This window comes from Mirounga angustirostris, unplaced genomic scaffold (assembly GCF_029215605.1).
Source record: "Mirounga angustirostris isolate CCGP_5_RB_7025 unplaced genomic scaffold, mMirAng1.0.hap1 SCAF_2, whole genome shotgun sequence".
Classification (NCBI taxonomy): Eukaryota; Metazoa; Chordata; class Mammalia; order Carnivora; family Phocidae; genus Mirounga; species Mirounga angustirostris.
This window is the reverse complement of record NW_026991710.1, coordinates 80,056-101,954: the sequence shown is the minus strand read 5'-3', so window position 1 is coordinate 101,954 and position 21,899 is coordinate 80,056. Positions and strand designations below refer to the sequence as shown.

General features: G+C 49.2%; 1 protein-coding gene across 19 annotated transcripts in view; it reads right to left on the bottom strand.

The window, feature by feature from the left end:
- PIGG (phosphatidylinositol glycan anchor biosynthesis class G (EMM blood group)) overlaps positions 1-21,899 on the bottom strand; it is a 57,823-nt gene that overhangs the window by 24,823 nt on the left and 11,101 nt on the right. For 11 of the 19 annotated variants that reach the window (XM_045881702.3, XM_045881698.3, XM_045881704.3 and 8 more), the window contains 5 exons: positions 12,838-13,050; positions 8,536-8,753; positions 7,885-8,262; positions 6,033-6,490; positions 3,169-3,360 (listed from right to left, as the gene is read on the bottom strand). In XM_045881702.3, coding sequence (XP_045737658.2) covers positions 3,169-3,360; positions 6,033-6,490; positions 7,885-8,262; positions 8,536-8,753; positions 12,838-13,050 — 1,459 coding nt within the window. The other 8 variants (XR_010409220.1, XM_064584059.1, XM_045881699.3 and 5 more) reach the window with 8 other exon arrangements.

Sequence of the window (21,899 nt, the reverse complement as noted above, 5' to 3'; positions counted from 1 at the left end):
AAAAAAAGCAAAACAAGTTTGATTCGTTAGCACCAGCTCAAAAAACTCATACATACTCTTCCCATGAAAACCACGTGTCTACTTAAGCTAATTAAACCGTAGCACCTGCCCACCTGGGTGACTCTGTGGAAGTGGAGGTGTCTGCTTCTGCATATCAGCCCCCCAGGAGCCCCCTTGCCCAGGGGCTGGCAGGCCTGTCCTCTCTCTGTGCACTTCTGTGGTGGAACTGGCTTCTGGGAAATCTCGCTCATTTGGCCCAAGGATAGCCTGGTGCAAGACTGGAGCCATCCCCTGCAGGGTGCTGGAAAAACCATCCAGCTGCTTCACGGTGGGTCTGAGAGACCACTGCAGCAGGATAAGGCCAAGCGCTGTCAGAAACGTCCCTGAGCTCACAATGTTAAGATACATTCCGACATGTTTGCAACCAAGTAACCAAGTGCAGTGCGCGCTGTGGGGCCTAGAGAAGGTCAGGGCCAGGTTAGTCAGGGCTCTGCCACTTACTAGCTCTGCCGTTGGGGGAAGTTAGTTAAGGCTTCATCCTTCCTAAAATGAAGAGAAATGGTACCTACACTTCATAAGCTGTCCTGGGGATTAAACAAGAGAACACAGGTAAAGTACGCAGCACACAACAAGTATTAAGGGTTATTAAGAAATATTTTAGGGGCGCCTGGGGGGCTCAGTCGGTGAAGAGTCTGCCTTCACTCAGGTCAGGATCTCAGGGTCCTGGGGTCAAGATCCGCGCTGTCGGGCTCCCTGCTCAGCGGGGGGGGTGGGGTGGGGGTGGGGGTGTCTGCTTCTCCTCCTCCCTCTGCTCCTCCCCCTGCCTGCGCTCTCTCTCTCAAATAAATAAATAAAATCTAAAAAAAAAAAAAAAAGAATTATTTTAGCACTTCATTTCCAATTATTTGTAAAGGATATAATTTATGACACTCTATCAAAAAATTTCATCTTATGAAACACATGCATCCCTACAACACATTTTAAATAAATTTCATAAATCAAATATTTTATATATACAAGAAAAGCTAATCATTTAAAGTAATGCCAAGTAAATTAAATTTTAAATGAAATCATCACCATAATAATGTATGTTTTGAAAAACTGAATTTTCCCTGTTTTGAAAAACAATTGTCCTATCTCAGATTTCCTTACGGAGGTTTATGCACTTAAAAAAAATTCCTTTTATTAAAGCATAGTTTAAATCGAACAGTCAGACCACTGTCTGCTGTGTGCCTCCTCCAGTGTGTAGACACTTGCCATGGGGTCACGCACTGGCCAAGGAGCTGGGGTCAGGTGCAACCGCGTCACCAAGGCGTGTACTAAACGGAAAGCTGATGACTGACCCACAAGGGTTAAAGAAGGAGCAATCAGCCAAGGTCCCGAGTCATCAGAGCGGAAGAATGCTGGGGCAGTCTGGGTGGTGAACAGGAAAGAGAGCAGCAGCGGATGCCTTCTAGGGCTCCAACTGCTTGCCCTAAACCATGCAATGCCATTCCCACACGTCTAGGGCCATGGCAATCTGGCCTTCCACTCCAGCCAAGTCTGGGATTCAGAGTGGTGAAGAAGATTTTAGAATACCGATGGACAGCTTCGGACTGAACAGTGGGAAGCAGCTGTTAGAGCCATCTAGAACCTGACGGCTCCGGAACTGGGGCAGAGCTAGAAGCAGAGGGAGCTAGAACCAGGATGTCTCTAGTACTGGAGCAGATCTAGAAGCAGACGGAGCTAGAACCAGGACAGATGGAGGTGGGGAATGGAAGCATTTCCCAGGAAGAATGTGAGGCAAGCCCCGCAGGTTAATGAAAGGGTGCACCGGTCTCTGCTCTGGACACCAACAAGGTATATGCTGTGGCATCCACGAAAGGCAAGTTGTTCAAGTCTTGAGATGAGTGATCACGAAATTAGGTGCATTGATCTGAGAGGAAATGAGGAATTTATTCATGTTTCACACTTGAACACCCTCAAACGTGACGCCCAGCCTTGACATCTGCTCAGAGTCTCAGGCTCCAAAGTGGACAGCCTTTGAGATGTCTCCCCACCATCCGCCCCCTACCTGACCTCGCTGCCTCAGGAGAAGGCCTGCCACCCTGCTGTCACCTCAGCCAGGGTCTTGGCGTCACCTCAACTGCCCCTACCGTCGGCAGGTCCTGCTTCCAGGTGTGCCCCATGGCTCCTGGGCACCCACACAGCCTGGTCACAGCCCTCAGCTTATACCTCGACCTTTTCAGAGAAGATGACATTTGCTTTTCTTTCTCTGACTAGAAAAGCAATAAAAAAAATGCATGAAAAGGAAGAGCACAAGCTACCTGTGATTCCATGTCCTAAATATAATCACAACCAATTACCTATTTTAGTCTTTCATACAAACATAAAAAAAATATGTACATACTTCATAAGATGGGGTCATACAATAGTTTTACAGCCTGTCAATCCACATCTTCATGTCTTCTATGAAAGCACACTAGTCAGCACAGAGCTTTAACATCATTCAGAGGCTCATCCCACCACTGTTGGCCAATTACCTTGTTTTGTATTATGTGCACCTGTAAATCAGTTTTCAGAGAGCCTGCCTGTGTGCCGGTATCAGGCCTCGTCTCTGGGTGGATTCCTGAGGTACATTCCATAAGAGGGCGCCCAGGTCAGAGGGCTGGACACACTCAAGGTTCTTAACACATTTTACAAACAGCCGCCAGGATGGCCTCTGCTCACCCCACCCCACATCACCATTAAGAAAAGAAAAGCTGCCAGTCTGTGACAAAAAGTGGCCTTCATGACTCAGCACGAGGGGGCCCTCCCCACCCCCGGAGCTCACCGTAAATTATGGGAGAGCTGATTTTTCTGGTGTGCCTTTATTTCCCAGCTGCTAGGAAGCATCCACTCTTTGTGATTGCTGTTACTATGTCTTAACTGAGCAAAAGTAAACCCTTTAAATTCCTTATTTTCAGGGAACCCCTTATTTTAAAAAAGAAAGCTCAGTGGCCTTACTGCATTGTATGTCTCTCTCCTCCCAAAACAAAGAAGCTAAAAGAATCCGTTCACTGAGGCATTCCTTGTCAGGCTCCAGTAACTGCTGAGATCACAAGTCGCAGGAACCAACTCCAAAGTTCTCAAGACTGCACGGCCTGCTTTAGTACCTAAAACATGAAATTGATTTGCCAGTGCACTTACTTTGAAATGTCTTTGCTGTCTTGTTGCCATGGGAACAGGACATTTCCAATGGCCGCCCGGTAGCAATAGACGCCCAGCAGGCCAAGTGCCATGGCTACTTTTGACGTCAGAGAGCACCTCCTCTGAACCAGTGCGAAAATCACGATGAGCGAAAGGGCAGCCAGAAGAGAGAGTGCAGCTTTGTGATCAGAGCTGAAATGAAATGGAAAAGGCCCCAAATTACTAACAAGTGTAACTGGCGATGTCATGGATCTACATCAAGTGGCTTTCTAAGAACTTAGCTGATTTTTCTGAAAAGCAAAACAGAGAAGAAAATCATCGGTGATTTAAATTCAAAGGTTCTTAAAATGTGACAAATGAAGGACGGCTACCCTGAACTCTCATTTCCATTCCCAAATGGCCCCTGCCACCAGGCCTTCACTGGCCAGCGCAGTGATCTGTATAAAACACTATCCACTGGCTCCCCTGGCAGCCCCACGTTCCCCACCCAGAGATGAAGAGACTCTGGGCACAATGCATTTACCAGCGAACACCCTGCTCAGGGAGACAGGCACGTCCCGGCGTGATTCTCTCTCATTCACTCATTGGCACAGACTGACTCACTTAAAAGAGTGTCTGCTCGTTCCCAGGTGGGGAGACTTTGCAGAGGGGCTGAGCATCTCCGCCTGGAGCACGAAGCTGTCACAGCAGAGCTGGGCCCCCCGCTCTGCCTGGCCCTGGCCCACCATCCTGCTACCTCGGGGAGGGCTGTGCTGGAAGGCAGGATTCTTTTCTGTGTCATTCACCACAGCTCGTGCTCACAAAGCCCAGACACTCAGAGTTGTTAAGTGGATGAGTGACTATCTTGCCAAGTGAACACACATCAGTGGAAAAACTACATGGAAAAGACTCAGAGGAAAGATGTGGCCAGTGTCAGGACGTGGGCCCACGGATGGCAGGTGGTGACAGGGGTCATGTTGGGGCCTGGCCCTGCCCTGGTCCTTGCTCTGGGAGGCGGTCACCTGGGTGTCCATTCACTGTTGCCCTTTAAACTGTGTATTGTGCACTCTCCTAGATTGTTAATTATAACAACTGAAAGACAGCAATAAGGAAGGTGAGTTTACATGCCTCCCCAGAAGCTCTGCTATGAAGAGAAATGGGGCCACACTGCCACCTCTTCACAAACTGACAGGAGTAACTCAGCAGCACAGGGAAGACTCGTGATGCAGGAGGGGGGCATCCTGTTGGGGAGACTGTGCTGAAGGAGGGTCCAGACTAAGGAGTGGGGTGGGGCGGCGGGGGAGGGGGAGGCGTGAGGCATCGGGCCTGGGAATCAGCACATTCTCCTGCACGGCTTCAACTCTCCAGAAAAATACTAAGTGAGGCCACTGGGCTGTCCCGGGGCTCTCCCAACCTCACATGCTTGGGCAGGTGCCTCAACTCCCTTCTGCTTCCTCTTCTGAGGTGGGACAGGCCAGCAACCTCTCTCTGCAGGCTTGCTGTGAAAATGAAAGGAGCAGGCACATGGCAGGCCCCTGGAAAAAGCTGCCTGTGGTTCCCGTGGTTGCCAGGGCTTTGCTAACAGAGTGAACACCTGGGAAAAATTTCCCACCAGAATTATTTGACCAGAGGAAGGATTTTTATAGCTTTTGATGGATAGTTCCAGGTATCTTCCCAAAGGACCACGGCAGTGTATGGTCAGGGGTCCTCTGCTGCTACCCAGGACTGGGTTCTATCACTTCCTTCTGTGTGTCTACCTGACTATGAGTAAAATCACGCCTTGTTGTTTGACCCAAAGCTCCCCGATCCCCAGGAGGGCGAGCATGTCCCTTCTCTTTCTTTTGGCATTCCCTCCTTTAGGATGTCTGGCACTGTCCTGAGCCCCCCTCCTGCTGGTAATTTTCATGTAAGTCCTTCACAGCAACAGGAAACAAATGTCCATTCTGTTCTCTTCCTTCTACTTTAGTTTTCTAAGTCTTCACTGACAGACAATTAAAATGTATAACATAGGGGTGCCTGGGTAGCTTAGTCGGTTCAGCGTCTGTCCTTGGCTCAGGTCATGATCCCGGGATCCTGGGATTGAGCCCCGCATCATATCAGGTCCTTGCTCAGCGGGGAGCCTGCTTCTCTCTCTGCCGCTCCCCCTGCTTGTGGGCACTCTCTCTCTCTCTCTTTCAAATAAATAAATAAATAAATCTTAATATATATATATATAATATAGTCACTTTTTAAAAAATTTTTTGAGAGAGAGAGAGAATGCACGGGGCGGGGTGGGGGGGGGTAGAGGCAGAAGCAGAAGGAGAGAGAGAATCTCAAGCAGACTCCATGCTGAGTGTGGAGCCGGACATGAGGCTCAATCGCCCGACCCTGAGACCATGACATGAGCTGAAATCAAGAGTCAGACACTTAACTGACTGGGCCACCCAGGCGCCCCGATACAGCCACATCTTGACTTTTTCTGTCTCAGTTCCCTCTCTCTGCTTTCATCCTCCCCATTTGCTATACTTTTGACTAGGCTGTCCAGCCACTGGCTTCAGGGTGGGGAGAGAGGAGTGGGTGGCCAGAGGGAGCATGGCCCCGTCCCAGCCCTACCTTGTCAGGGAGGTGGCAGCAAGTGACAAAACTACATCCTTGCTGCAGTTGTCATTTTAACACTCAAAGGTTTTCAAACATAAACAATTACAGTGATTCAGCAATTAAAAAAACCCGAAGAAATCCATCTTTCAACATCAAATCATGGCTTACGGTCTATGTTTCCATTTCTTCAGATCTCAAATACCACTTCTGTTCTGAATATGAAGAATAGGCCTACATTTTGAAAAAGAAGACTGTGTGGTCAGTCAACCATGCAAGGTCTGGCCTAAGGCCACAGCTCATGCTCTCACCTGGTGAGCCAATGCCCCAGGTCAGGCCGGTGGGCCCACTGCACACCCGTCTGGTTTAGTGACCGCAGCAGCCGACAGCAGGTAAGTATCACCCATGGGCTGGCTAACACCATCCACTTCTCACAGCCTCTGAGCGTGTCAAGGGAAGTGGGGTCCTCAGACACTCCGTGGGGCTCTAACATGTTACAGTGGATGCTCCTGTCCTGTAATGCTGGTGCAGTGCTGACGAATCCCTCCTCCACGTGTGAGCACTGCTGGGGCTCACAGTCGTCCCTCAGAAAGCAGTTTCTGTAGACTTCGTGACACAGAGCCAGACACAGGGTGTTAATGAGGAAATACCAGGTCTGGTGCTCCTCCTCGATGAAGCTGCTTGCACCCAGACTCAGCACGTGGCCCATGGTCCCGAGTAAGATAAGAACATCTAACTCCGACCATCGTGCCTTTGGATGAGCTGGATTCTGTAGAAGGAAAGTGCATTTTGTGAGGAAAAATATAAAAATTACACAAATCCTACCACATGCACTTCCAAGTTCTTGCTCACAGAGCATAACCTGCTGTGACAGGTATGTACTGCTCCTCACGCCCCACACCCATCTCCTGCGCTGATGGGACTGCCTATCCTCCTGGGGCATGGGCAGTTGTCTCCCTGGGCTGCGAGCCCTAAGCTGAGCGACCCACGCCAACTGGGCAGTGCTGCAGCTCAGAGAGCTCACCTACCAGCCCTGCTGGAACCCTTCTCTCACCCTTTCCCGGGGAGCCTGAGGTCTTCAGGGGTGGGCCACAGTCAGTTCCTGCTATTTGAAACCAAAGAACCCCCAGGATATATTCCACCAAAGCAGACATCTAATTTTGCCATGACTTTTCCAGAAATCCAGACAGTTTTCATTAAAATGGTCAATTCTCTTGAAATAAGAAAGTTGGCATCACAGTATTATCCTTTAAATAGACTAACTGAAGGCATTTAAAATTAAAGATGAGGATTTAATGACTGTCATTTGATAACTACTTAATAATATTGACTCTATTTATCGTGTACAGCGGTATAAGAAAGAAAGAGAGATACCATGAATCTATTTAGGCCCCAGGGAATCAAACGGCTCTAGGGAAACCTATGCTCTCCAATGGGGAACAGAAATGTGCTATAAACAACAACCCGTGAGTTCCTCAAACACACGCACGCAGGGAGGGGCCTCAGAGGGCTTCAAGATGAGGCAGCTGCACTGGGGGTGGGGGTGGGGGGGCTGGAGTCACCTCCCTGAGTCCCTTGGGCTCCTGGCATCCTGGACCAACCGTGGCTGTCCACCTCTGCTTCACTGGTCTGCCACCACAACCATGAATAAAGGTGTCAGAGGCCAAAGAGTCTAAGAAGTCTGAAGGAAAACATCAGTCTTGAAAAGAAAAGGCAGGATGGACTCCCAAGGAGGGCAGGATGAGGACAGGGTCCCGGCCTCCTGCTGACCTTCCTAGAAGGTCTAACGAGCTGACTCTTTTCTCTCGGTAACATTCTTCCCTTGGCTGCCGCTCAAACTCTTTCGGAGAGATGTCTGGTTCACAAACTGCCCCAGCAGCCAACTGCCTATTCTTCTGTGACCAACAGCTCTGTACAGTGTCATGTTTATGGTCCCAGGGACCCTGTCTTTCCCATGAAGAAAGGAGGCATGTGACCTGACAACACAGATCGGAGTGTCTGGAGTCAGGATGCTCAGACGTCGGCCCCTCTGAAGTGGCTCCTTGACTCCGCCTGATACACAGCTGGTGTTTAGCCAGTGGCTGATGAATGAAACATCAGCTGAAATAAGACAAAATGGCCTATTCCGAAAGCCAGTGTCCTATGTGTAGGAACGAGCCTTACCTTGCTCAGGAATTTTCCAGAGGCAAACATCTTGGCAAGAGCAGACACGACTGCACAGAGCAGTGCAGAGATCAACGCCATCACTCCGCCTGCTGTCAGCCACGAGAGGCCACAGAAATAGCAGGAACTCTCGGCCGAGGTGCACACAATGACATGAAGAGCAGAAAGAACCAGGAACATCAAATAAAAGAGCAGAGAAAACGCAGGCGACCAGAGAGGAACCTCCAGTTCAGCCTTGCTGCTCAGAGCTTGCGGGATGCTGAGTAGGAGCAGGGCTAGAACCTGGAATAGGAAAACAGCAGCAGTGTCCACGCCTGCTGGGCTTGGAGAGAACTGTTCAGAAAAAGCCTGTCTCCTGACCTTGTGCCAGCTATTCGGCTGTTGGAAACAGAAGAAGAAAGCCCATTGAACACGATTTCTGATGACCTACCAAGAACGTACACATGCAGCCATGTGGAGCACAGCCACTTGACGCCTGACGATACTTTGGGCGTGACGACAGACAATGAAAGAGTTCAACAAACAAAGAAACTGGGTATTTTCCCATTTTCAGAAAAAAATAATACTTTATATGCTTTAAACTACAATATCCTGGCTGAGATATCAAATCAGTTTAACGGCTGAGCCATAACTCCACACAAGCTCCCGTACCTCCAAAACCATGACAGTCCCCACCAGCATCGAGTAGATGTCGTACTGGGCCACTTGTCTGCTCAGGGACAGGCTCAGGGTCCTCAGGGCATCCAAGTACTGCCTTCGAACCTTGGCTCCCAGGTTGAAAAGGACTTCTGAGTTATTTTCCTCCAAGTACAGTCTGATCCAGTTCCCATGCAACCTCTCTGACATTTTAAACTGCTCAAATCCAGGCTCTAACAAGAAGAGGACAAGGTTACACATACAGATCACAGACATTCACGCACATATATCATTTCAAAGTATTCAGTTATTCACAGCACGTGGTGTGAGCAGAAAGCCTGCTACCTAATGAAGATGAACTATTCCTTAGGGGGTGGCCAGCAACGCCTTCAGTAAAACAACAGCCAGTGGTGCTCACGAATCCTCGGACCTCCAGCCTGCCTGCCAGCCCGCCACGGCCCGAGGCACAAAGCAGCACACGACATGGATACAGGTGTCTGCCCACTGCTCTGCCACCCTTTCTCTCCCTCCCACACCTGCCCTCGCCTCCTCCTCCTCCCCCTTCTCTCTCAGTCTCTCTCCAAGCTTTTCTTCTTTCCCATATGCAATATAGAAACACCCCAGGGACGCCTGGGTGGCTCAGTCGGTTGAGCGTCTGCCTTCGGCTCAGGTCATGGTCCCAGGGTCCTGGGATGGAGCCCTGCTCGGCGGGGAGCCTGCTTCTCCCTCTGCCTCTGCTGCTCCCCGTGCCTGTGTGCACTCTCTCTCTCTGACAAATGAGTAAATAAAATTTTTTTTTTTTAAAGGTTTTATTTATTTGACAGAGAGAAACACAGCTAGAGAGGGAACACAAGCAGGGGGAGTGGGAGAGGGAGAAGCAGGCTCCCCGCGGAGCAGGGAGCCTGATGCGGGGCTCGATCCCAGGACCCTGGGACCAGGACCTGAGCCGAAGGCAGACGCTCAACGACTGAGCCACCCAGGCGCCCCAGTAAATAAAATGTTTAAAAGACAAAACCAAAAACAACCTAGAAAGGCATTACATTAATAGGCCCTTGGTGTTACAAATTTCCCACCTTTGACCTGCTTCCCTTCTTCACGTGGCCTGACCCCTCCTGCCATGATGCCGAGCTAGAGGACCCAACCCGATGCACAGCTAGGGCTGACAGAACAGCTCCTGGATTGAAGCCCAGCCCCAAATGCTGCTGGCTCCCACTCTGGGACGGCAACGGCAGGCAGCTCAGCATCAGGAAGCTGCCTTGCTTCCTTCTGGAGTTGGACCAGACTTACTGGTGACTCAACTAGTCTGCAAAACAAGGACTTCCTTTCTGAGACTCCATGGTATTTATTGTGCTCTTCCGACTTCCAGCAGAGCTATTCCAAGGTGGTCTAGGCCATGTCTTGCAGGATTAGGGTTAGGGTTGCTGTATAACCCTGAGCACAGCCCAAATGCCTGAAGCCCTTCCATGCTGTGGAGACCAGGTGACCAAGTGCTGGTGGCCGGCGTTACTCCAAGCCCCTCACGCCTGTCCTCTCCCCATGACCTGAGATAGGGGTGACGACCATGCCCACCCCAGAGAGAAGGCACGCAGACACCAGCTCATGGGCTGGCAGGTGACGGCTGGGATCTAAACTCAAGTAGTCTGGACCTAGGATGGAACCCTTGTTACACCCCACCATCCTGAAGTCACAGAGGCAGGGGCACCTGTGGCTGTACCCAGAATCACAGAGACATAGGGGCAGCAGTGTCTGTACTCCTCCACCCAGAACCAGCAAGAAGTGGACGCCTGCGTACATATCCAAACAAGTATTTACTGAGCACTGACTACATGCTATGTGCAAACAGGTACGGTTCTGCCTGCTTGGGCCTGTGATCTAGCTGGGTTCTCACATGTGTGTGTAAGTACAAATCGTGAAAAATGCTGTGGAGGAAAGTAGGGGGATGGGGGTGACTTTTGGTAACACCGAAGAAACTGAAATCTGGGGTTGAGGGTGGGGGACAAGAAGGTCTGACACCGAAGCTGAAGTGGAAGGTGGCCCAGAAATCCATCAGGTGATAACTGGGGAAGAGCATCCAGTCTATGGGAGGAGCATGTGCAAAGGTCCTGAGGTGAGAAAAGTCTGTACAACTGTAATAAAAGTCAGGGGAGCGATGGAAGAGTTGTATCAGATTGGGCTGGATATCAGGGGAGGCCTTGAAATTGACTTCAGTGTCAGACATGTACCCAGTTTCGTCTCAGGAAACAGGATCACTGATCGTATAGACAAAGGGCTTTCTCATGCCAGGGACTGGCCTTTGCTCATCTCATAGGGTTCTTTCTGGCCACACGCACTGCAGAGCTTCATTCTCCCTACTGATCCTCCTGAAATAAGCAAAAAGCCCCCATTGTGGTTTTGTTTGGTGTTTTATTGGTTGTTAGTACAGGAAAAAGGACATATTACCAATAACAAATTTGCAAAAGCTACCAAACTCACAAGTTACTTTTAAAAACAAATAAAGTAACTACTGTCTCTCCCCTGGACTGAAATGTGCAACTGGGCCAGCCTCACTTTTCACACAGTTGCTCTCACAGGGGCCACCTCACCGACAAGGGGCTGTCCCCCTAAGCTCTCCCACCATTCAGGACACCCGGCACCGCACTAGTCCTTGCTGGTCTTCAGGCAAGTCAAGACCAGCCTACATCTCAGCTCAAACTCATGGGCATTCACTCTACTAACTAGTACTCCACTTTCTCAAGTAGGAAAAGCTGCCAACATCACATTAAATGCTGCCTCAAACTAGGCGTTGAAACCAGCCCCAGTCCCAGCACCAAACATGTTGTCCTTGATGCACCCTGATGGTCAGATAAATTGTTTGAAAAGATGGTCCTGGGGAGATGTGCTCTCTTGTTCTGGATCATTCCTACCAGCATAGAAATACCCCTTAGCTTCTCCCAGCTTAAAAATATAAACAACAGGGGCGCCTGGGTGGCTCAGTCGTTAAGCGTCTGCCTCCGGCTCAGGCCATGATCCTGGAGTCCCAGGATCGAATCCTGCATCGGGCTCCCTGCTCGGCGGGGAGCCTGCTTCTCCCTCTCCCATTCCCCCTGCTTGTGTTCCCTCTCTCACTGTGTCTATCTCTGTCAAATAAGTAAATAAAATCTTTAAAACAGATACATAAACAACATACCCTGCGCTGGCCTCTGTCCACCTCACACAACACCCATTTCCACGCCCCACTTCCTTCCCTGCCCTGACTCCAGCCCAGCCTTCCCCCAGCACTCTACGGGCACCGCTCCTGACAGAGTCGCTGGTAACCTCACCTGCGAGATGAACGGTCAAGTCTTGGTTCCTCAGTTCATCTAACCTTGAGCAGCATTCAACTTGGCCGCTCACTCCTCCCTTCCTAAAATTCTTTCCTTTACTTGGCTTCCTCAACACCAATCCCCTCACCCTGCAAGCACCCCACTCCCACACTTCAGTAATGGTCACCCCATTCTTCCACTGCGCTGCTGAACACGCCAAGTTGTTCCTTACACCTCTGGTTCACCTGCACCTTATATCCAGTGCATCGGCAAATCCTGCTTGCACTGCCTTCAAAATATACCTGGAATGCTGCCATCTGTCCTGGATATAGCACGCCACTGCCTGGGCCCTCACCACACCTCTCACTGGGGTACTGCAGCAGCCTTCAGACTCTCCTACAACACAAGGCAGAACCCTTCACACGGGCACCCAAGAGAGCCTCTGAAGATGCAGCTCGAAGATTTCAGACTCTACGGAAGGCTGCATGAGCTCCCCACCTAGCTCATGACAGAAGAGCCCCTCCAGGCCTAAAAGGCCCCCATATCCCTCTGACCTCGTCTCCTTCTGCCTTGCCCCAGTTCACCCTGCTCCGGTCACTCTGTCCCCTGGTCACCCTTTGAATGTGCAGACACGTCCCCGCTGCAGGGTCCTGCATCTGCCACACACTCCGAGTCTCAAAGCCCAGGCCTCTGCCCCGACAGCCCTCAGCCACCTGCGCTCCCCATCCCTTCCCCACTCCACCCTTCTTCTGAGGCACTCATCACCATCTGATGGCTGCTGCCGCTTCTCCGCATGGGGGCAGAGCCCTATGTCTCAGGTGCCTTTAACAGTTCTCAGCCAGATAGGAACGTAGTGAAAAAATTCCATATTTGTTGAACGAATACATTTATGAAAGAGCTTGATGTAGATCACTGTATCTGTGGGTGCTGCTGACGGTGACCATCAGGGTTCTAAGAAAACCGAAGTACAGTCAAAGACTGAGACGAACGCAGGAGAACACCAGGCGCAGTGGAAACAGTCTATTAACTGAGTTACCTTTTGTGTATGACGGCACGTTCTCTTGCAACAATTTGCTGAGCTGCACTGCATTTAAATGTAAAAACCTCAGCTGTTCTCTCACCGGTCTCCCTTCCACGGTAGGGAACAGGAGGCTGCCGACACTGTTCCCTGGGATCGGCAGACCGAGCCCTATTGCTAGGGTTGCAGCCAAGTCAGTCTGTTGAACATGCTTTGGACGTCTGATGTCACCTAGAGAAAAGAAAGGGGTTTATGTGACAGGCTCTCAAACGTGTATGATGGTGGTCCTTCCCTTGACCTGCTACAATCAATTGCGCACCTCTTCAAAGCATTCCATGTACATTCATCAAGAAATCACCTCACTGGTGTTTCTGTCAACAAACTTACTAAGCACTCATTCTGTGTGGGCACGGGGCCTTCCGCAAAGTAGCATACAACTTGTGGGAGAGATACCAGCACAAGAAACTCAATATTGCCTGAGTTTCAGGGCCGGGGCTGGGCATGCAGAGAGAAGGGAGCTCTGCAGATGCGGAGGGATGGTCACTTTGGTGAAGCCAACGGTCAACCTCCTGAACCAGGATGACGGTGGGATCTCTGGCGGCCCCACCCCTGTGGGTTCAGAGAGGCCTACATAGCACTGAGAAATGAACACAGGCATCTCAGCGGTTCTTGAGCAGTAGAAGGCACCTCTAACTGGGGAGAGTAGAATGAGGCTGGATTCAGCTGGGCCGAGTCCTATAACCAACTCCAACAAACAAGACATCTGCCTACTGATGGCCCCAGCAATTGAAGGGCTTCAGGTCGTAGCAATGGCTGGCCTCCCTACTAACCCTTGCAAGGAGAATGGGTGTCACAGCAGGGCACTGGGCTCACACTCCTGCTTTGCCACTATCTAGCTGATGCCTTGGACAAGAACTCGACTTTGTTAGACTTTTCTCATCTGTAAAGAGAATACCCAGCACCCACCCCCGCCCCCCAGCCGCCCCCACCTCCCCCCTGCGCAACTACAATACAGGTCTGAGGGGACCTGAGGGGGCCACCAGGGAAGTCTACCCAGGGGAGCTGGTGCTGGGTGGGAGTACCTTAGACACTCTAGTGTGGGTTTGTAGAGGTTTTACTTTGATTATGGTACTTTTTGGTTGTATAGAATTTTTCTTTTTAATTTGGTCAAATATATTAATCTTTTCTTGACCAACCCTCCACTGATGGCTTCTGGGTTATACTTAGAAAGAACCCTCTACTCCAGTATTATCATTTGTTTTCTTCTAGTATTTTCTTGTATTAATCAAAGATTAAGCTTTGATCTGAAACAGAACAAAACCCAAAGCAAAAAGCCCACCTTAAACTGCTTTTGGCACTGATAAAGGTGGTGGTGCTGGTGTTATACTGAGACTACTGTGGGTCATTATATGATACTCATATCCAGGCTATTGTAGACAACCAGGATCCTAAGGTTGGGAGAAAGAGAGAACAGACGGAAGATCTAAGAATTTCATTTTACAGTAGTGAATGTGGATTGCAAGTAATAAGACAAGCTCAAGACCAATTTTATCTTAAAAAGATTTCCTTGCTTTGTCCAGAAATGATAACTATGCAAATACCCATGAGTACTGCTAGCTCTGAGACGGTGGTCCTCAAAGATCCCTTTCCACTGAAAGGAACAAGGGAATCCTGGAGAAGCAGCTGATTCCAGGTCTAGGCAAGGAATTGTGCACGAGAGGCTGGAACAACTTTTCAGACCCGGCAACAACAGAGCCCTCAGAGATACGACGGTGTTTGAGACCTCCAAGCTGGAAGGACTCAGGAGCTAATCTGAATCAGAGGCTCCTACTGGCCAAAGATGGGACAATCTGAATATTAAAAAGAATAATATTTGTACTGAACTGAAACAAACTATGCTTAAATCCATGAGTTTACAAAGCTACCGAACACCAACAACACAAAACCCTAATTGGTTATAGCTGAAGCACAGTAGTGAACTCACAGTGAACTAATTCATCGATTTGAAACTGGAAATTAAGTGGAAAGAATAACTCATCTTTACTCCCATCTCTGTTACAAAAATGGTACTGCTAGGTAATAAAGTAGATTGGGGAAGATGCTCCTTACAGGATTAGTCTGTCCAGTTGATGAAAAAAAGAATTAGACAATTAAAGTATCACTGTTTGCAACCTCCAGTGAATTACTAGTTGGTCATCAATGGCTACTGGCTTCACAATCCAGCAAGCATCCTGTGTGCATCCTGCTGGAAACAGCCTTATGAAAACCAACCAAACCAAAGGGATCTGAATCTGCCTCCTGGGCAGAGAGGATTCACAGAGGACATCACAGCAGACAGTGCAGAGGAAGACTCCCCAGGACAAATAACCAGGTTTCTTCAACAAATACATTGTGGTAAAATAGAAGAGGATGGAGTGGAGACGGAGGAGACATAGAGAGACACATCAACCAATCTCAGTGCATGGATCTTATTGGTATCTTAACTCAAACAACTCAAAAGGGAGACAGACACTGGAAATTTGAACACTGACCATTTGATGAATCAAGGAATTTATACCGTATTTTAAGTGTGCTAACAGTATCAAGACTACATTAAGGAAGTAAGAAAAGGGGCGCCTGGGCGGCTCAGTCGGGCGACTGCCTTCGGCTCAGGTCATGATCCTGGAGTCCCGGGATCGAGTCCCACATCGGGCTCCCTGCTCGGCGGGGAGTCTGCTTCTCCCTCTGACCCTCCTCCCTCTCATGCTCTCTGTCTCATTCTCTCTCTCTCAAATAAATAAATAAAATCTTAAAAAAAAAAAAAAAGTAAGAAAAGCACATAACTTCTAGAGACCTGCTTCCAAGTAAAACAGGAGAGGAAAACAAGCCAGAGGACAGAAGATGTAAGAATGTGCATAACAAGGGCACCTGGGCGGCTCAGTCGGTTGGGCATCTGCCTCTGGCTCAGGTCTGAATCCTGGCATCAGCCTGGTCCTACTCAGCAGGGAGTCTGCTTCTCCCTCTGCCCCTCACTCGTATCATGCTCTCCCCTCTCACACTCTGTCTCTCTCTCAAATCAATAAATAGACAAAAATCGTAAAAAAAAAGAAAGAAAGAAAGAAAAAAAGATTGGCCGTAACTGGCCCATAACCACTGAAACTGGGTGGTGGGCTTGGGGGTTTATTACACTGTTTTGACTAGTTTTGTGTGTCTGAAAATTTACATAATAAGGAGTCTTTAAAAAAACATTTAAATGTTTTGATCTGGGATTTACACAGGTTCAAAGAATGAGGTGGATTCCCAGCATGATTTTTTTCCAGAAGGTCCTGACATCACTTCCAGAATGCCTTGTCTTTTCTCCACCAATATGAAATGCCACATTCGTCACCAAATGCCCAGATCTACTGGGGTCTATTTTTGGCCTCTTGATTTTGCTCTACTGATTAGTGTGACTAGTTCTTGCCAGCAATATTTTGAGAACTGTAATTCGGTAATACCAATACAAGGGAGGCCACATTACACATTGGGTTTTATCCTGTAGAAGAAGGAAAAGCATTTCAGAAAATCATTCTCCCCATCCAGCACCCAGGCCTTCTCCCACCTGTCTCCTCTCCACTGGCCCTGGCAATGTGCTCTGTCAGCTAAGCCACCTTTCACACATTACTGATGAGACAGCCACTACAGGCCACTATTCTGGGCTTGAGGGATAGAATACGAACGAATAGGCAAAGTCCCTCCCTTCATGGAGCTTACATCCTGTTAGCAGGAGGAAGACCATAAAATATACCTGCTCTGCCCTGTGTGGAGGCAGAGCAGAGGCATGAGGTCAGAACTCTGGGGATGGATAGTAGCAGGATGGGGGTACTTGAAATCACATGGTATACAATTCAAAACTGCTTATTTTTCAGAATAATAAACACTTTAAGATTCATTTTTGTTAGAATAAGCAACAAAAATTTACATGAATCTGTAGGATACAAATAAGCCTTCAAAGACCTATCAGGAAGGGTGGCTTGAGTAGCTCTGTGGATCTGCTTGCCAGGAAAACAAGCATAACTGGCAAAAATTATAAAAACCACCACCATCACAACGATTTATAGCCTCTGGAAACCATCTAGGGTCATACAGCAAATGAAGAAATCTTTGTTCAAGAAACTCTCTGAAAGCTTGGTAAGAACAGGGGAGTGTGAGGCATTTGAGGAACCATGACTCCCTCCCTCCCCCCTGTAGCTCCGTGGGACACACTCTGCTCTGAGAGGATACAGGAAAGAACACAGGGCTCCCTCACCCCTGGGTCCCTGTGAGGGCTCTGAGCTCTCCCGGGGAGGAACAGGCTGCCAGCATTGCCCATCCTCCTCAGCTATGTGGTGTAGAGGCTCAATCCCAGCTGAGTGCCTGGGAACTCTCTTTTTCTGCCCAGCACCATAAAGAATTTCTACCCCAGTCTGCTTGCAGGGTGGAGGCTGCCCCCAGAAGAGGCTAGTGGAAAAGATCAGAGGCTACTACACAGAGGCCCCAAGAGAAAAAGGGACCGCTGTCACTGCCCATAACTAGAAATGGTGGCTCATTTAGCCCAGGGCAGGCCGCAGAACAGAGCAAAGCTCCCCACAAAAGAACTGACTTTGTCTGAAACAGAAGGTGGTGAATTCAAGCCTAGGAGCGCTCTTGAGAACAACGGAGATTTTGGAGGTGGGCGGCAGAGAGGAGGCTGGTAGCTTCATGACAGCCACAAGCTAAACCACAGGCCAGCTGGGTGCTCACAGAGAGCGCCAGGAGAGAAGGGTCAGAACCACCTCGGAGAATGGCCTCGAAAATGACCCTGCAAAGGGGCTCAAACACGAGATCAGACTGTGGAGCACACTTATTCTAAGCTATCAAAATAAGGCAATCGGCTGGCAAAGAGTGGAGCCTGAAGCTGGGTGTGACGGCAGCAGAGGCATCAGCCTGGCACAGCCATCACAGAGACAGGCAGGCACAGGGCGTCAGTGAGACCGCTGTCACCCCAGGGCGGCCGCGCCAGCAGAGAGCCACAGCAGACTCCGTGCTGCGGGAGCGAGACTGCACCGAAGTGGCCTAGCCCTGCTGCTCAGCAAATACGCAAGGGAACAACTATGAGGATGGCCCCGGGGGCGGGGGCTGGGGGTCAGAATCCAGAGTTGCTGCAATATATTATTTGAAATGGTCAGTTTTCACCGAACACTATGAGCAATTACGCAAAGCAATAGGAAAGTATGACTCAGACAGAAGAAAAAGCAACAGAACCTTCCAGTAAAGGGCCCAGGCCCCTAGAGGGAACAGACGGACTTGCAAGCAGCCACCGCAAACACGTTCAAAGAGCTACAGGAAACTATGCATAGACAAGTAAAGGAAGGTCTGATGACGACGTGTCATCAAATAGAGATTAGCAACAAAGAGACAGAAATTATAAAGAAAATAATCAATGGAAACTGTGAAGATGAGAAATACAGTAACCGAAATGAAAAATTCACTACAGTTGCACTGAACTGGCAGAAGAATCACCAAATTTAAAGGCAGATTGATAAAATTATACAATCTGAAAAAACAGAAACTCTCCCAAATGTGATGAAAACCGTTAATCTACACATCCAAGAGGCTCAGTGAACTCCCAGTTGGATACACACAAAACACACGGACATATAATGAAAGTGCTGGCAGCCAAGACAAGGAAAGCCCAGCCAGACTGAGAGGACGTCTCATCAGAAGGCAGCGGGACAGAGCACCCAAAGTACTGAAAGAGAGAAGAACGGTCAGCTCAGATCTTCTACCCAGCAAAACTGTCTTTTAGAAATGAAGACATAATAGAGACATCCCAGATTAAAAACGAACAGCAACAACAAAGAAACTATTTAATGCTAGCAAACCTGCACTGTAAGAAATGCTAAAAGAGGTTCTTCAGGCTGAAAACAAGTGACTCTAGATGTTAATTTTGATCCATAAAACAAGCAAAGAGCATCAGTAATTATACAATTATAAAACAGCCTAAGGACACATTTAAAAAGCCATTATATAAAATACACATATATAGTAGAAATGTTCTGTACTTGGGGCGCCTGGGTGGCTCAGTTGCTTAAGCATCTGCCTTTGCCTCAGGTCATGATCCTGGGGTCCTGGGATCGAGCCCTGCACTGGGCTCCCTGCTCAGTGCTCTCTCTTGAGGGAGAAGCATATACCATTCACTCATGCTCGCTCGCTCTCTGTCTCTCAAATAAATGAATAAAATCTTCAAAAAAAAAAAAAAAAAGAAATGTACCGTGTGTGAGAATAACAGCACAGAGAAGGTAGGTGGGGCAAAACTGTACTGGAGAAAGAAAACACCACCACATGAAAACATCTGTCCAGGGGCAGCTGGGTGGCTCAATCAGTTAAGTGTCCGACTTTTGATTTCAGCTCAGGTCATGATTTCAGGGTCCTGGGATCAAGCCCTGCATCGGGCTCCCTGCTCACCGTGGAGTCTGCTTGTCTCCCTCTCCCTGTGCCCCTTCCCCTGCTTGCACACACTCTCTCGCTCTCTCTAAAATAAATAAATCTTAAAAAAAAAGAAAAAAACTGTCCACACAAAGACTTCCTAAATGTTCACAGCAACATTATTCCTAACAGCTGAAAAGTGGAAGCAACCCATATGTCTATCAGCTAATGAACGGATACATTGATGTGGTCTATCCACCACGTGGAACATAATCCAGCCAACGAAAGGAATGAAGTCCGGACACCACTACAACCTGGATGAACCTTGAAAACATTACGCCAAATGAAAGCAGCCAGTCACACAAGGCCACAGGGCCCGTTTACAGGAAACGTCCAGAAGAGGCAAATCGACAGAGATGGAGAGAAGATTAGCAGTTGCTGGCAGCTAGGGGTAGGGGGGTAAGTGGGGGTATATTGTCCTGAAATTAATACCGACTCTGAGCGAGCTACTTGCAGTGCCGTCCTGGCTCATAAAATAAGCGTAACGAGACAACTGAACACAACCATTCTTGACACGAGCAAACAAGTGACAAAAAACTTGGAACTCACTGTTGGCACTGAGGTCAGTGACCTGAACCACCCTGTCCGGTGTCCTGCACGTGCAGCCTCCCTGGTTGTTCCTGGCATTGAAGACACAGTCAGGCCTCCCAAGAAGGACATTCTTAAATACCCGTCTTGGAGATGAAACATCAGCACTTTAGTTCAACAGCGACCCTAACATCCCTATGATAAAAACCACCGGCTTAGCTGTCTCTTTTGCTCCCCAGATTACAAGCTCCCTGAGGGTGGAGGCTGCCCACAGTGCCCAGCACAGTGCCTGGCCCACAGCAGGTAGCACACTCTGCCGGATGGATGAGCGGAAAGGGCGTTTCTGGCATGGGGCTCTCGCTCAGGTAGGGGAGCCACGTGGGACCCTGCTTTGGGCACACAGTGTGGGAAAGCCAGGTGTAGAAGGCAGGTGCTCTGGTGGGTAGTGTGTGCGCTCACTGGAAGACAGGCTTCAGTAAGACCCCTAGAATAGGAAGGCTCAGGTCCCAAGAGCTAAGGACTTGTATCTTAGGAGATGAGATGTCTGAGAGGAGGAAGTGTGGCAAAAAGATCGAAGGAAATCAACGGAGATTCTTCCTCAACCAATCCTCGCTCAAGTGGGAGATTCATTCATTCGACAATCCTTTTTGGCACCCGTCACATACCAGGCAATGTTTAGGCCCGAGAAAGGCAGGTACCAATGAACAAAAAGATTTGGTGTTGCCTGACTGTAGCTTGAAGTGCAGAGAGGAGGCGGCTGTTGCACGCATCACACAAATAAGTCTGTAATTAAAATCTAAGTGAAGAAGGAGGGCAGTAAGCGTGGACTGCTGTGAATGACGAACAGAGGGAGGGCAATTTAGTTTCACGGATGAGCCAGTGATGTCAGCTGAACCCAGGGATGAATGGACAAGCCGGCTGAGGGGCTGACGGTGACGGAGTTGGGCACATGGGGAAAAGCTTGTCACCTGGAGGACCTGTGTGAAGGGCAGAGGCCAGGACACAGTGAGTAATGGTGAATATGGTTCAGGATGAAGCTGCGAAGTGAGAAAGAAGCCTCACGTAGGATTGTTACTTGATCCAAAGTTCAGCTACTGGTTTTATGTACAGATGGGGGATGGTCTAGAATGTGGGGAGCAAGGGAGAAGGAGGGTGAAGTGGGACGTCCACATTTCCCACCTGGAAGAATCACATGAAGGTGCCATTTGCTAGCAGGGGATTACGAGAGGGCAGATTAGACGTGAAGCTGTCACAGCTGCTCTACCTTTGGGAGACTCAAGTGGAGGTGTCAGGCAGCTGAATAGACAGTCTGGAGATCAGAAAAGAGGAGACCGCTAGAGGGATAAATCGGACAAGTGCAGAGCCTATTCATGGCATTTAAAACTATGGGAGTGGACGAGATCATCTTAGGAGTGAATATAGAATGAAACTAGGAGGCAGTCCAGAAAGGACCAGGAGCTAAGCTAGCAAAGACTAGATAGCAAAGCGAGAGGTGCGAAGAAAACCAGACAAATGGGAACTACCAGAACTAGGGTTCAGAAATGCCCGACGGGGGGCTCCTGGGTGACTCAGTCGGTTAAGCGACTGCCTTCGGCTCAGGTCATGATCCTGGAGTCCCTGGATCGAGTCCCACATCGGGCTCCCTGCTCGGCGGGGGGTCTGCTTCTCCCTCTGACCCTCTTCCTTCTCGTGCTGTCTCTCATTCTCTCTCTCAAATAAATAAATAAAATCTTTAAAAAAAAAACAAAAAGAAATGCCCGACAGTACTGAAGGGTCATGTGAGAGGGGGCCAGAGAGTGTCCAACTCAGAAGTAACCAGTGAGTGAAGGCGGGCGTGTTGCAAAGTGAGGAGGCGAGGAAGTACAGGCTGACAGGGAGACAGGGCACATGGCTGTGAGGCAAGCCGGCCCGTGCTGGGGATGGAGAGCTGGGCTGTCTTAATGCCGACAGACAGGCCCTCAGTTAGTCCTGCTCTGACTGATCCTAGGACTCCTCAGAGTTTCAAAAGATGGACCGTTTGTAAAAATTTTAATTATTGGGGCACCTGGGTGGCTCAGTCTGTTGGGCATCTGCCGTCGGCTCAGGTT